We start from the raw sequence: 13,396 nt of genomic DNA, 5'->3' as shown, positions 1-13,396 counted from the left end.
TGGTAGCCTTTTAAGTTGTTACTGAGATTTAATGCAGATGAGTCAATAAAATGCATTTACAGTAATTAACATCATTCTTGGTGCTTTCCTGTCAGGTATTTGTTCAGTACCTAATGTAAGCAAGGTATTCCCTTTCCCATGCTAATCTATGCTACTGGTTTGCAGTAGTATAAATACTGCAGATGTGAGTCTGAAAAGACGATCTGAAGCTTTATGAAAGAGCCAATGTGTGTGTAGCTCAACATCGCAAAGAACCACTTCTAGTTTGAACTATACCAAGACAGATTTTTTTTTTTTAAAGTATTGTTAATTTTTTTTTTGTTTCCTGAATGATTGGATGTGAAAGTATCGCGACTGATAAAGTTTGTATTAAAACTAAGAGCCTTCTCTCATCTAAGATTGCTTTCACTCCAGAAAGGCAATTCTCAGATGATGGTTAATTCCCTCTTAGTGCTGATGTTCCCCTGTGCATTTCCTATATTCTCAACCAGATTTTTTCCTACATATTAAATCTTAAAATGTAGGAAATGCTAATAAGCTTTCTAAAGAAGCTACATGGGATTCTCATTCTTATCTGAAAGATATTTCTAAGCAGAGCTGACTGGAAAAAAAATCACTTTGGTGAATGTTAAATATTTTAAAAACTCAGTTGTAGCAGAATATTGCAAAAATAGAGTGTTTGCCTTTTGCCTCTGTCAGCTCTGTGTTCCATGGACCAGGCAGCTGCTTGATGAGGTTCCTGGCAGGCTGCAGTTCATGATTGCTGAGGAAATGGCAGCTTGTGGAAGGCTGTCCTGGGCAGATCCAAAGGGACAAGGCAAGGTTCAGCTAGAACCCATCTTGAATTAGATGAAATTTTGTCTATGCCAAAATGCTTCAATTGGAACCGACTGTAATAACATCTGTTTTTTTGTTTTTGTTTTTTAACATTTGGGTTTGGCTGAACCCACCTCTTCTTTCCCACCTTTAATTCATGATTAAGTTCCACTGATAGAGAGTTAGGTATTTTGTTTCTCCTTCTCTAAAGTATAGTGATAGCTGTTCTTGTCTGACCTCAAGAACATTTTGCTTCCAGCAGCCAGTCTGAGAACAGCAGATGTCCTCCCCATCAATAAACATATTTATTTATTTAATTTATTTTATTTTAGTGCTAACTTGCAGTGTTCATTTGTTGTAACCATGTGTCCTCCGTGTCTCCTTGCTCTCGCCCTGTTTACTTCCAAGGCGATATGATAGCATAGACTCCATTGTGAGTGGCCGAACTGACCTAGAGTCCACATCTGAGTCTAGTCAAATGACAAGCCGCCAGTGCTCGCTAGAGAGCAGGCACTCTCTAGATCTGTCTGATAGGTGGGTTACTCTCTTTGCAGCCGATGTGCTTGTCTCCTTGTTCTTGCTCTTGAGGTTGTCTTGTGATATATTTTGGCTGATTTTCGCTGTCTGCCTTGGCTGTATTTCAGATCTGTAGTAGTTTAGTGCCTGGCTGATGATGTCATTTTTCTCCTCTCAAGTGCTGGACTTCTTGTCGTTGCTTTCTTTCTAATAAAATAAATGCTTTGTAGAGCAGCTGGAGAAGCTCTCGTCATGGGAGGAACACAGTTAGAAAAACAAATCATTTTGTTCTTGCCTAAATTATCAAATATTGGTTCAGCTTTTACAGCTAATGGCTCTTCATGCGTTTGTGTAGCACTCATTACTTTCAGTTGAAACTTGGAAATACTTGATCCAGTAACTGTGGTGGCCCTGGGAATCTTTTCAATTTCATTAGCTTGTTAGAGATAATCATTTCCATTATGGATTTAAAACTGCAACCCGGAAGTGTAGTAAGTGTTCTAAACAGTGTGGAGTAGAGCTCATTTAAAGTAATGAGTATCTTTCCAATTAGTGTGTTAGATAATACTGGTGGAAATGAGGCTCTAAAGCAGCAGTAGTGAAAATGCAATGACCTATTTCTCTTTCAGTGCTATCCCATCATCATCCTACACTGGGGTGCTCCAGGCAACACAGGCTATCAAGGTGAAGATGGTGTATTAGCAGTATCCATACAATGCCCATGCGGCCTTTGCCATTTCCCCCCTCTTACTCTGCTCTTGTGTTGTCAGGGCACACATGCATTCATGCTCCTTAGTTTTTGACAGCTAATGACATAAAGCAAAGTTGCTGTGCGTTTTAAATAAGTGTTTTGATTTTTTTACATCCATTTTCTACATGTCCATTGCCAAGTAGGCTGGCAGGAGTTCTCCTTGTAAAATTTAAACAAAGTTTTCTTCTTCTAGAATTTGAGTTGGTTAGCAATTGACATAATCCTTCTGATTAAGGCTAGGATATAATCCAGAAATCTGAAGGATTAAATACTTGGGTTTCTAGGAATTTTTGTCTGGTTTGACAGCAAAACTGGCTGCTTTAATCTGCTCCCTCACAATGGGCAAGTATGGACTGCTGGACCTATTAAGATGCATCATACATGGGGAAATGCAGATCCTGACTGGCAGTGGACTAATAACCATCACCAGCATGTTGCCTTGCTTTCTGACCAACCAGCAATCCCCCAGATCTTAATTTTTCATTGAGAGGAGATGATTGCTGTGTGCACACCTGGGCAGCATGTTGGAAAATGAGCTTTCCTGGCCTCTTTCTAGCTCCCACAAGGTAGAAGGGAATCAGGCTGTCCTCTACCTATAGGCTTAGGGGCTCAGATACCCAGATAAATGGCCTTGCTTTTCACAGAGTTCTGTCCACTTGCTCACCAGTCTGCTCGGTGTCACAACCAGAGTAGATACAGTCACTCAGCTACTGAGCTTAGCTGTTCTTAGGTGACATTGGGGGCCTGGTACTAGGTTTGCCCACACTGCAAAGTGTCTTCAAAGAGAGTGCATTAACTGCAGTTGAAGGCAATTGTAGCAAAGAGTAGTGATGGCACAGCTGGAGCTCCCTATGTTGCTGGTTTGCACAGTTTGCATTTTGTCCCCTTTCTCCTCTTGCTGAGAGTCCAGTGACTCCTGAGTCCTTGCATGTGTTCACTGTTCTTTAACCACTCTCAGGGAAAACAAAGTGCCCTGTGGGCTGTATGAATACTGCTAAAGCAAGGTCTGCTTCCTGGAGTGCCCGAAATGCATGCATAGCATAGTGAAATGGTGTGCGTGGGCACTGTATCTCAGAGTAGTCCTGTTACTGCAATAAGTGACTTTTTAAGCATGCCTAAATAAAGTAACAGCAGCGTACTGGTACAGCCAAGGCTGCGTGCCCTTACTTGATCACAAAAAGCTGTTCTCTCTCAAACAGGAGTTTCTAAATGTAACCTGTGGAATATCATAACCCATACTGCTTTTTTTATCAGTTTGATTGGCAGGTTTTCAGTTTTGTTCTATCTGGATGTTTCTCACTTTAATTTTATTTAATGCATGTTTTTCATTGCTATTTTTTTCTGTCCTTCCTAAACCTTTTTTTTTTAATTATTATTTTTATTTTTATTTTTCTTTCTTCCTTCCTTCCTTCCTTTCTTTTTTTCCTGCCTTTTTACCTTTCCCTCCCACCCTCTTTTTTTTTTTTTCACCTTAGACAAGGATCTCTAGCTAGAAATGACAGAGTCAGAATCATTCCAAGTAATTGTGAAGATGGAGAAGAGGAACAGGAGAGTAACTATGAAGAACTAGGAAAACTTCTAATAGAGGAATTCTTAGAAAAGAGTCATAGAAGTAGAAGTTGGCAGGAAACAAACATTAAAAAGATGCAAACTCTCTCAAAAAGGGAAAATTTCAATCACTGTGAAAAATCAAGATGTTGCCAAAATGTGTGTGTGGAGTCAGGATCTGTAGATGTCCCAAGATATCCTCAGGAGTACGATACCATAGATAGGAGAAGGAAAAAGAAACTGCGATACAACAGTCTTGAAGAGAGTGAACAAATAATCCTCCAAAGTAATGGAGGTCTGCAGTATCCTAGAGAGAAAAATATATATCTAAATGGTGTGGCAACTAATTCTGAACATAACAATGATTTCCCATTGTATGATAGAAGAGGAAAATATACAAGCAGCTCTGAAAATAAGGAGCAGTTGCCTGCTTATCCCGTCCTGCGTCCATACAAAAATGGCTTAATGGTCAAAAGTGGCAAGTTGCCGAGCAAGCATGGAGCGAACCATGAGGGCTCACTTCACCTCAGTAATGGCGAAGATATGAAACATGCAGGGCTGTCAGACAACGCTTTTGTGCCCCTGGATATCCTTGAGGAATTTGACAGCAGTGCTTCTGATGAGTTTCAGTACTCACCTGTTTCGGATGATGAAACGGAAGAATTGGCTATTCTTTCACAAACATGGCGTGATTCTGACATCAGCCATTTGAGAGACTTCACTGTTACTTTCCCTGCAAATTCAGAGTCCCAGTTAAAGCCCAGCTGTGATAAAAAACACAGGACTAAAGGGAGCAAGCATGGTCATTCTATGCAAGACTTGACACTGTCTCCTGTTGAAGAACCCAATGAGGAGTATGTAGACACGATGGATGAACTTCAGTGTCTTGTGGAAACAGTTTCAGAATATTTGGCTGAAAAGGAGGAAGAGATCAACAAATTTGCTACGCTGCCGGAGGCGAGAAAAAGCTCTCAGCACAGGTTAATGAAGCAGGGTAGTGCTGATAATTTAGTAGGAGCCAGAAAGTCTGAACAGCCCAAACAACCTGCTGCAGAGGAGAGTACCAAGGGCAAATCTGAATCTCTCCCAGACTTGTCAGGTGTGAAGAATACTGTGAATTCCCTATTCAGCTCTTTGACTGAAAAGGTGGGGTCAAGCACAAAGCAGCTCACAGCCTCTGTTGAAAAGCTTGTTTCTTCCACTCCAGAGAAGCCAGAAGCCAGAATCTCATCTGAAGGTGGAATCTCAAATGTGTTTTCTGGTAAGGCCAAAAGTGAGAGTGCATCTTCTGGAACAACACCAGATTGTAAAGCTGACACTAAGTTCTCCATTCACTCTTTGCTACCATCCCAGGTAAGTGGTGATAAAAAAGCCCAGAATGTAAACTCCAGTAAGCAAGAAACCACAAAGGTGGACAGTAAGGCTTCCACACAGCAATCTCATGAAACTACCACCAGCAGCCAGCAGAACCAGCATTCAGTTATGGATTCTGTTCTAGGCATGTTTAATCCTCTAAAGATCTTCTCTGAAAAGGAAGTGCCAAAACAAGAACTCGTAAAAGAGGAGCATGCCAAGGAGGAGAGCCATGCTGTGAAACCTGGTGAGGCAAACAGAAATGAGAAGAAGTCATCTGGACGAATGGCAGCCAATATGGTTCCAGAGATACAGCTGAGTGAGAGCAGAAGTGAGGCAGAAGTGAACACAAATAGTACTTCTGTGTCTTCCATCTTTGGCAGGCTCACAAACTCAGTCAGTTCTTTTAGTCTGAAAGCCAATTTTGATGGTCTCTTGGCTCCAAAGCAGCAGGATGTGGCACAGAAGCAGTCAGGACTGCATCATGTTTCAAGTCAGCCAGATGCTGCTGTAAAAGAGGGTTCACACACTGCCAGGGAGAAGCCTCCTGCAAATCACTTAGGGAATCGGCATACTGCAGATCATGAACTGGGAAAGGAGCAAAATAGAGGTAAAGCAGAACTTCCTCCAGAGCCTCAAGATCAGGGTACAGCATCTGAAAGCTTTTTTAGCCCACTCAAAAAGTCTTTCAGTCAGTTGTTGCTTACTTCTGCTGAACCAGGGCAGAAAGAAAATGTGTCTGGGCTTTCTAAAGGCCACAGGTCTGAGGAAGATGTAAGACAAAACAGTTCAAGTGAAGAACACTCGTTTCCTTTTACCAAGAAACTTCCTTTTTTCAGTGGGTTGAGTTCTTCAGACAAGAAGGAACATACAAAGGAGAAAAGCAGCATTATTCCTTCATTATTTAAGTTCTCCTCTGCAGAAAATCTAGCAACTTCCAAGGACCAAACAGGTCATCAGAGTTCTGGAGATACTTCTTTGCTTGAACCCAAAAGCAGTAATTCGCAAGAGGCTGTTTCATTGAAATCTAGCTCTGTTCCAAATTTATCAGAGCATAAGGAAGAATTTATGCAAAGAAAATACATTAATAAAGAATCTAGTGCCCAAGTAAACAGAAATAAGCATCAGGAAAATGCCTCTGTGACCTGTAAGGTCACAGGAGAGCTGCAGAGAACTAAGAGCGCTCGAGAAGAACCTAGAAATTTAAAAGGAGGTTCACCTAGAGAAGGAGTAAGTGCTGACTTAAATCACAGCTCAGCTGAATCCATCTCTTCAGACAGAGTGGCAGAAGCTGCAAATACAGATGATAAGCAGAAGAAGAACACACCGGGTTTTCTTTCTGGATTTCTTCATATTTCTTCCAATGAAAACACAGCCAGTACTGAAGAGTTGATTGTGAAAAGTGAGAATGATGGCCAAAAAAGCAGTTCTGGATTATTTTCTGGCTTATTTAAATTTGCTTCAAATGAAAATGTGTCTGAATGTAAGCAAGATAAGGTGAAATCAAACTCTTTAGGTTTCCTGAAGCTTTTTGATAGAAGTGAGGATTCTAGCTCAGAGAAAAAACCCGTTGACTCAGCAATAGCTTCTGAAACTCAGAGCAGCACTGCAGAAAAGCAGGAGTCTTCTAGCTTCTTGAAAAACATCCTGCCCAAACCAAAGGAGAAACCAGATAATGTGAAAATGATGGAATCTTCCACAGCTACTGACTACCTGACTGGCACAAATGTAAACAACACAGCTGAGCGATCTGTGTTCCCTGTTGCCCTAAATCCTGAAGCCAAAGTACAGGACTTATCTGGAAAGTCAGTAAGCAATAGGCATGTCCCTCATCAGGATACAGAATCTAAAAATTTTCCAACTGTATTCAACAAAGGATCCAATGAGTTTCTTAATTTGACAAACAAAAAACACAGTCTTACGGAGCAATGCTCAGCATATCAGGAAACGAGAAGCCATTCTAGCTTTGAATGGGAATACGAAGTGGGGGAACTTGTAGACTCTCATCAGATAGCACTGCCGGTTTACTACGTATTAAATCAGAACTCTGTTCTTCCCCCTCAGTTCTTGGACTGGCCTGAAAATGATGTGGTAGTGAATCTCTGTAAAAAGGATGGAAATGCAAATGTGATGGATTGGCAGAGTAATGCCAATTTCGATGTACAGAGTTTGGATTTAAGTACGATGTCATATGAGTCATTTGACCACTTAACGTTTCAAGATGTTTATTCAGAAGAAAATGATGCATGGACTACTAATTCTGTCAATGAAAATTATAGTAACTTTCCACCGCTTGAGAGAGACAGCAGCTATTCTTTTGAAGAGCTGCCCATGGATTTAAGCTACTCCTCTGGCTGTGATGGAACCATGTGGACTCTAATTGACCAAGAGACATTAAGTATAGATGAGAATTTTATGTACTCATCCTATAGCCAAGAATATCAAGAGTGGCTGATGATGCTCGAGCAGGGTGTATGGTGGCCATCTGAAGATGGTGATTGTGGGTACTACATGTACAGTGATAGCCAGTATGTGTATTCACTGCTTACTGATCCCACTGGGCAGTATGTCTACGTTTGTGCTCCTGAAACGTATTCTTACCCAGACTACTGGGATTATAATTTTCAGATGGGTGCCCTTCCAAGAGCTGTGCTGGAAGACAACACAGTTGCTGTTTGTGGTTTTAAAGTCCCTCTTGGCAGCGAAGATGAGCTGTTTTGGTTTGCTGAAGAAGAGTGCTTAGATGATTATACAATGAATAAACCTCTGGATTTGTCAGTAGCTTTGCAGAGGAGTGATCAGTTAATGAACATGAATTTGGAGACGTTCTCACAGATGTTTGAAGAGTCCATTTATTCTCAGAGAGACCAGCCACTGGACTTCTCAGGTTACAAACTTCAAAAACTCAAAGTTGATTTTAGGCCTGACAAGGAAACCCGGAATTCTTCAGAGGAAATACCATTAACCCTTGATCTTAGAACACATTCCAGAGGGGCTTCCGACAAATCATTAAGTAAGGACATTCACACCAAGGAATTGGATAATGCTGCCCCTGCAGTGACTGCTGGTGGTGGTTCATCAGGATTCTTTGGTTTCCATCTGTTTCAGTCTTCTCCTAAAGCTGAAGAAACAGTGGCAACTACTGAACAAGTAGCAGAAGCAAAGAAGAGTGAAGAAGATAGGAAAACACCAGTGAACAAAGTTACCTCTTTATTTTCTGCATTGGGTGGATTGATTGGAAAGTCTTCAGGACCCGACTCTGAGACAGCTGCGGATTCTTCCTTAAAGAGAACAGACACACAGTCAAAATCACCTGAAAGCAAACCTGATGTTTTACCACTTCTATCAAACAGGAAATCAGATGAGGCACAGGCAGGGCAAAAGTTTCCCATTACATCAGAACTGAGAAGAAATACTTCATCAGAACTTTATAAAGAAGCTGCTAGAAATGAAAAGTTGGAATTAAATCAGAATGAAAACATCCATGTTAAAAAAATAGGATTAACAAAATCTCCTTCTCAACTGAGCCAAACTGCTCCAGATGGCAAGCCCGTAAGAGAAGAACGACCTGTTAAAGCAAAGCTGGCTTCCAGGCATCTTGAACGGCATGCAACTATTAATGAATCCAGTCAGTCACAGCCAAATCAGAGCCACCCAGCCCCTGAGCCTGAGGAAACATTATTTAAAAGTGCTCTGAAACTGTTCAGTCTTGGAGAAGATTCTCCTGCGAGCTCAACAACCAACAAGCCCCAAACTTCTGGATTTTTTGACTTCTTCAAAACACAAGTAAGCAAAGAACCACAGCCATCTCCAAATCTGGAAAGAAGTCAAAATGATAAACCAGAAAAGGCAACGCACCCAGAACAGAAGGAAGCTTCTGGCATCTCATCGTTGTTTGGATCCCTTGGAGATCTCTTCAAAGTGGAAGCTGTGTCTTCTCAACCAGCCCCAAGTGCTGCAACTCTGCCAAAAACCCATAGCAGAACTGCGGCAGAGTCGAGTCAAAAACCTGAAAAGTCAGGTGGTCACCAGAGTGCCAGTATGCCGTGTCTGTCCTCCACTACTAAGGAAGGAATGGGAACAAAAGGTGTGGACAAGCAGATCTCTGACAGCCATAACAGAAAAGCCAAGGAGGGTTCTCATGAGAATAAGACAGTACCTCCTGGAGATGCTGTAGGTGCCAAAATAAGCCAGCTGACACAATCAACTGTGCAGCAGAGCAGTGTGCCCACAGCTCCACCAAAGCAGCAAGGAGGAAGTGGTGTAGGTGGCACGGTTAATCAGACAAAACCAAAGCCAGATCAGACTCCTAAAGAATCAGGATTCAGTTTACCATTCAGCTTTTCTGATATCACTGCTACGAAATCACAGCCAGCACAGCCAGCCAGTAGAAGCATATTCTCATTCTTCACTGGATCAGATGAACCCAAGCCTTCAGCACCCACTGCTGCTCCTGCTGGTGCAAAGCAGCAAGAAACAGAGGGACTGTTTCGTCTGCCTTCCTTCTTTTCCAGCGGTCCAGCTGCTGAGAAGACCACACCTCAAAGAAGTACTAGTTTTGGTTTCTTCAGTTTGACATCGTTTTTGGATGAAAAGCCACAAACTGCACCAAAACAGGAATCTAATGCAAAACCAGCTAAACCAGTAAATACTAAGCCATCTATGAAGCAAAGTATTTCCACTGACTCTGGTATCAGGACTTCCAGGCAACGAGATGCAGACAGTAAGAAAGAAGTAGATGATATTATCGCATCAGTGACTGGCAAAAAAATGTTTAATAATGTCACTATGACCGAAAATAAACCAGAAATGTCTGTGGAAAACACAGAAAGTGTTGCTGAGGTAGCTGAAGAAAGCAACTTTAAAAAGCTTCCACAAACTGATGACACTGCTGTCATTAATTCAGCTCCTTCTGATCCTTGCTGTCAGACTCCCAGAGTGCAGGAGCATTCCCAGGGCGAGCAGACTGTTTCCTTAGGGGCAGAAGAATGTGCTCTGGGTAATGCAGGGAAGACAGACACTGTTGCATTACCTGTTGATAAAGAAGAGTCATATTCAGAAGATCAGATTTCTGAAAGTAAAGATGGTAGTCCAGCCGTAAATGACAAAATGGATTCCTTGGATATAAAAGACTCAAATAGTACAAGTGACATAAAAAATGAAGCGGCCCCTGAAGAAGTATGTGTGCAACCTGAGTTGCCAAAGTATGAATTACCCAAGCAAACTCCTGGAGACAGGTTACAACAGGCACAAGAGCTGCACTCTACTTCTAAAAGACCAGAGACCTCTGATTTGCAAAACAAACCTAAGGAACCTGAGGGCGATAAGTCAGTTCTGGATTCTTCAGTAGAAATTTTTTCAAGTTTCATGACAAAAATGAAACCACCCAAAACGTTTTCTGGTTTCTTTTCCCAGCCTCAAGCTGCTGCACCTCCTCCTGCACAGAAAAAAAGCTCCTCTTTCTTTGGTTTCTCTTCCCTCCCAAGTGCCCCAGCACCAACTTTCACAAATGATCTTTTTGGCATCTTTAAAGGCCCAAAAGAATCTCCAAAAGAGGTGCCTCCACAATCCACTCCTAAACCTCAAGGCAATAGAATGAAAGACATTATTGAGTCTGTTCCAGCAAAAGACTCTAGGAAGGCAGAAGATACAACTGCAGCCAAAGAGCCTAAGAGAGATGCTGTGAGCACTCAGAAGCAGGATGCATTGCCTGCTTCAGAAGAAAACTCTACGGAAGAATCTTCCTCGAAAAAAGAAAAGGAAGAAAATAAGAACTCAGAAAGCTGTAAAGAGGAATCCTTGAGGATCACTCCAGAAACAGTAGTTTCTAGTGAAAATCAAGACCTGGAGGCTCCGCAGCTGGCTGGTGATGCACAGCCCTCTGAAATGATAGATGCTAAATCACAGGCATCTGATTCCAGTCATGCAGTTGATACAGAGCAGACTGTGGCCACTGAACAGTCTGATGTAAATCCATGCCAACTAGATGTGTCTTCACACACAGTGCAGGAACAAGGTTCTACAGAAAAAGCAGCTGTTGACTTCCTTCATACTGGATCTAGTGGTGGGTCTGAAATGGAAACTGAAGCCTTGCTTAATGGGACAGACACAAACCTTCCCCAGTTGAGTGAGTGTGCTACAGCTGAATCAGAACCTGTTATGGAGAACCAGACTAGTGATGGTATTGATCAGCCAAGCATGAACAGCAGTAGCAGTAGAGAACCCATAGCTCCAGCTGATGAGCCCAGTGTTCATCTGCCCCCTCTGAATGAAGAGAAAACAAGTGAGGTACAACAGCAAACTGCTGAACAAGAGAAACGTCTGCCAGTTAATGAGATACACTTGGAAGAAATCCCTTCTGTAGGTGACTTGCAGAAAGAGGGTAAGCCTAGTAGTGGTCCTTCAGATGCAAACAGCAGTAAAACAGTCTTTGAAATTCCGAGCATGCCCAGTTTACCAAAATTCAGCTTCATGTCATCCACTGATAGTGGCAGGCCATTCGGGTCTTTCTTCTCTCAGCAGCCACCTTCTGTTAATAGAGGAGGGGCAGATCAGGGCCTCATGTCCAGCTTTAAGAAACTTTCTTCCACTCTGTTTGAAGGAGGCAGTGAAGAGAAGGTGAGTAAGCCAGATAGTGCCCAAGGAGCCGTGTTTGGGAAAAAAATAGATTTCTCCTTTCCCTGGCATAAAGACAACAGGGAGACCTCTGCCAAAAAGGAACCACATGTACCACCACCACAGGCTTTGTCAAAACCAGATGACAAGGTGTTAGGAACAGTCAGTTCAGATGAATGCTCAAAATCTGCAGTCTCAGATCAACTGACTGATGCAAATATAGAAGTAAACTTATCTTCAAGGCAGCCTGACACTGTAGACAATGAACTTTCTGAAGAACCATCTGGTGCAAGCACTGTTGGTGATACATCCAACAAAGAGCTTGGAGGGGGGCTTGATGAAGTGCCTGAAGATCAGCAGAACGTGATTTCAAGTGAATTACAGGAAGATCAAGCCGATAAGTCTGTACAAGACCAGCCTGAAGTGAAAGAAACTGAGCTTGACTCTGCTCCTCATGGAGTAGCACTTCAACCTAGCACACAGCCTGCAGACCTGACTAGTGTGGAACAGCTGAATGAGAAAAGGCTAGTTACAAACGAGTTATAAATGGCTTCAGCTGTTTGACCATTTATAATGCAGTAGTGCAGCAGTAGATACTGACCTTAGTGTCTGATGTTAGATCATCTGTATTTGTTAAGTGTTTGTAGTATCACTGATAGCTGTTGCAGGAGATGTGGTAAACCACACTCTCTGATACTGCTGAAGCTCTTACATGATTCTCTAATCATTTTTCCACTCTTTTTTGTCTGTGTTATTGGATTTTGCATGTTCTTACACTTTGTCACACTGAATGAGATGTCTTAGTGCTAACTTCATGAGTCTTTCAGAAGTTTAATTTGTTATGTTTTAATTGAATATATACAGTCACTCTGCATTCTTGTTTTGAGGTTATTTTCTGTTTGCTTAAAAAAAACCAAAACAACAGTAGATATATTCAAAGGATTGAAAATTCAAGGTAAAGATTTTTAGAGAGAAATTGAACTATCTGCTAACATATTGCAGAACCAAGTAGATTCATTTTACATTACTGAAGCTCTTAAAGCATTTTCAGAGGTGTAAGTGAAGGTATTCTAATACTTCTTCCTAAAATCTCTGCAAAGGTTATTTCATGCAGTCAGGGAAGCTACTTAAGGAAAACACCTGTATTTCATGAGTCTGTATTTAGACTTGTCCGTTTTAAGTAACAAACACCATCAGAAATCAAAGCAGAGGCTTAAAAAATGTGCATCTGTGGGTGGTGTAAGAGGAAGTGATTGTGCATCTGATCCGACAGTTGCTCCACTGCACTCCCAGCACTTCCTGTCTGGCTTCCTATTCTCCTGATGGTGCAAGTGAGAGGAACAGTGCTGCTGTTTAATTCTCTTACTGGGATATTTACTGTGTCTGAGCCATCGTTTTCCTGACTGCATGAGAAATTTGGAAATTTGCATCCACTGTGATTTGTGTGAGGATTCTGGGGATTCAGTCCTGGAAGTGGTGTCTTGAGTCATGGAGATCACACCCCTTTTGTGGTGCTTTTCCATAAATGAAATTCTTGAGAAAAATTTACTGGGATTCTTCCCTATGTGAATAATTGCTCCACTTTTGTAGAGCATTTTAAGTTAATGGTCTTCACCTTAATCTTGATTTCAATGTATTTTACTATAAGTGCATAATTTGCTTAAATATAAACAAAGTTTATAGAAACAAATTTCTTATTAACAACTTAAGTGGCCATTTTAAAGCTGAAATGAAGCTGTAGCAGACAGGCACTTCCTCTCTGAATTTCCACGTTTCCATTCTAAATCATCCGTGGCT

General features: G+C 41.7%; 1 protein-coding gene across 12 annotated transcripts in view; it reads left to right on the top strand.

Moving 5' to 3' along the window:
- The window catches only part of UNC13B (unc-13 homolog B), a 210,299-nt gene that overhangs the window by 67,250 nt on the left and 129,653 nt on the right, over nucleotides 1-13,396 (top strand). For 5 of the 12 annotated variants that reach the window (XM_085528476.1, XM_085528477.1, XM_085528475.1 and 2 more), the window contains one exon: nucleotides 1,225-1,350. The exons of 5 other annotated variants lie outside the window; for them this stretch is intronic. In XM_085528476.1, the coding sequence (XP_085384602.1) occupies nucleotides 1,225-1,350 (126 nt within the window). Of the gene's footprint in view, nucleotides 1-1,224; nucleotides 1,351-3,558; nucleotides 12,524-13,396 lie in introns of those variants that run through there. 2 more of the 12 variants (XM_085528470.1, XM_085528469.1) reach the window with 1 other exon arrangement.

This window comes from Coturnix japonica, chromosome Z (genome assembly GCF_054131305.1).
Source record: "Coturnix japonica strain WE chromosome Z, WE-NBRP24, whole genome shotgun sequence".
In the NCBI taxonomy this organism is placed as follows: Eukaryota; Metazoa; Chordata; class Aves; order Galliformes; family Phasianidae; genus Coturnix; species Coturnix japonica.
This window is presented reverse-complemented; position numbering and strand designations above follow the sequence as displayed.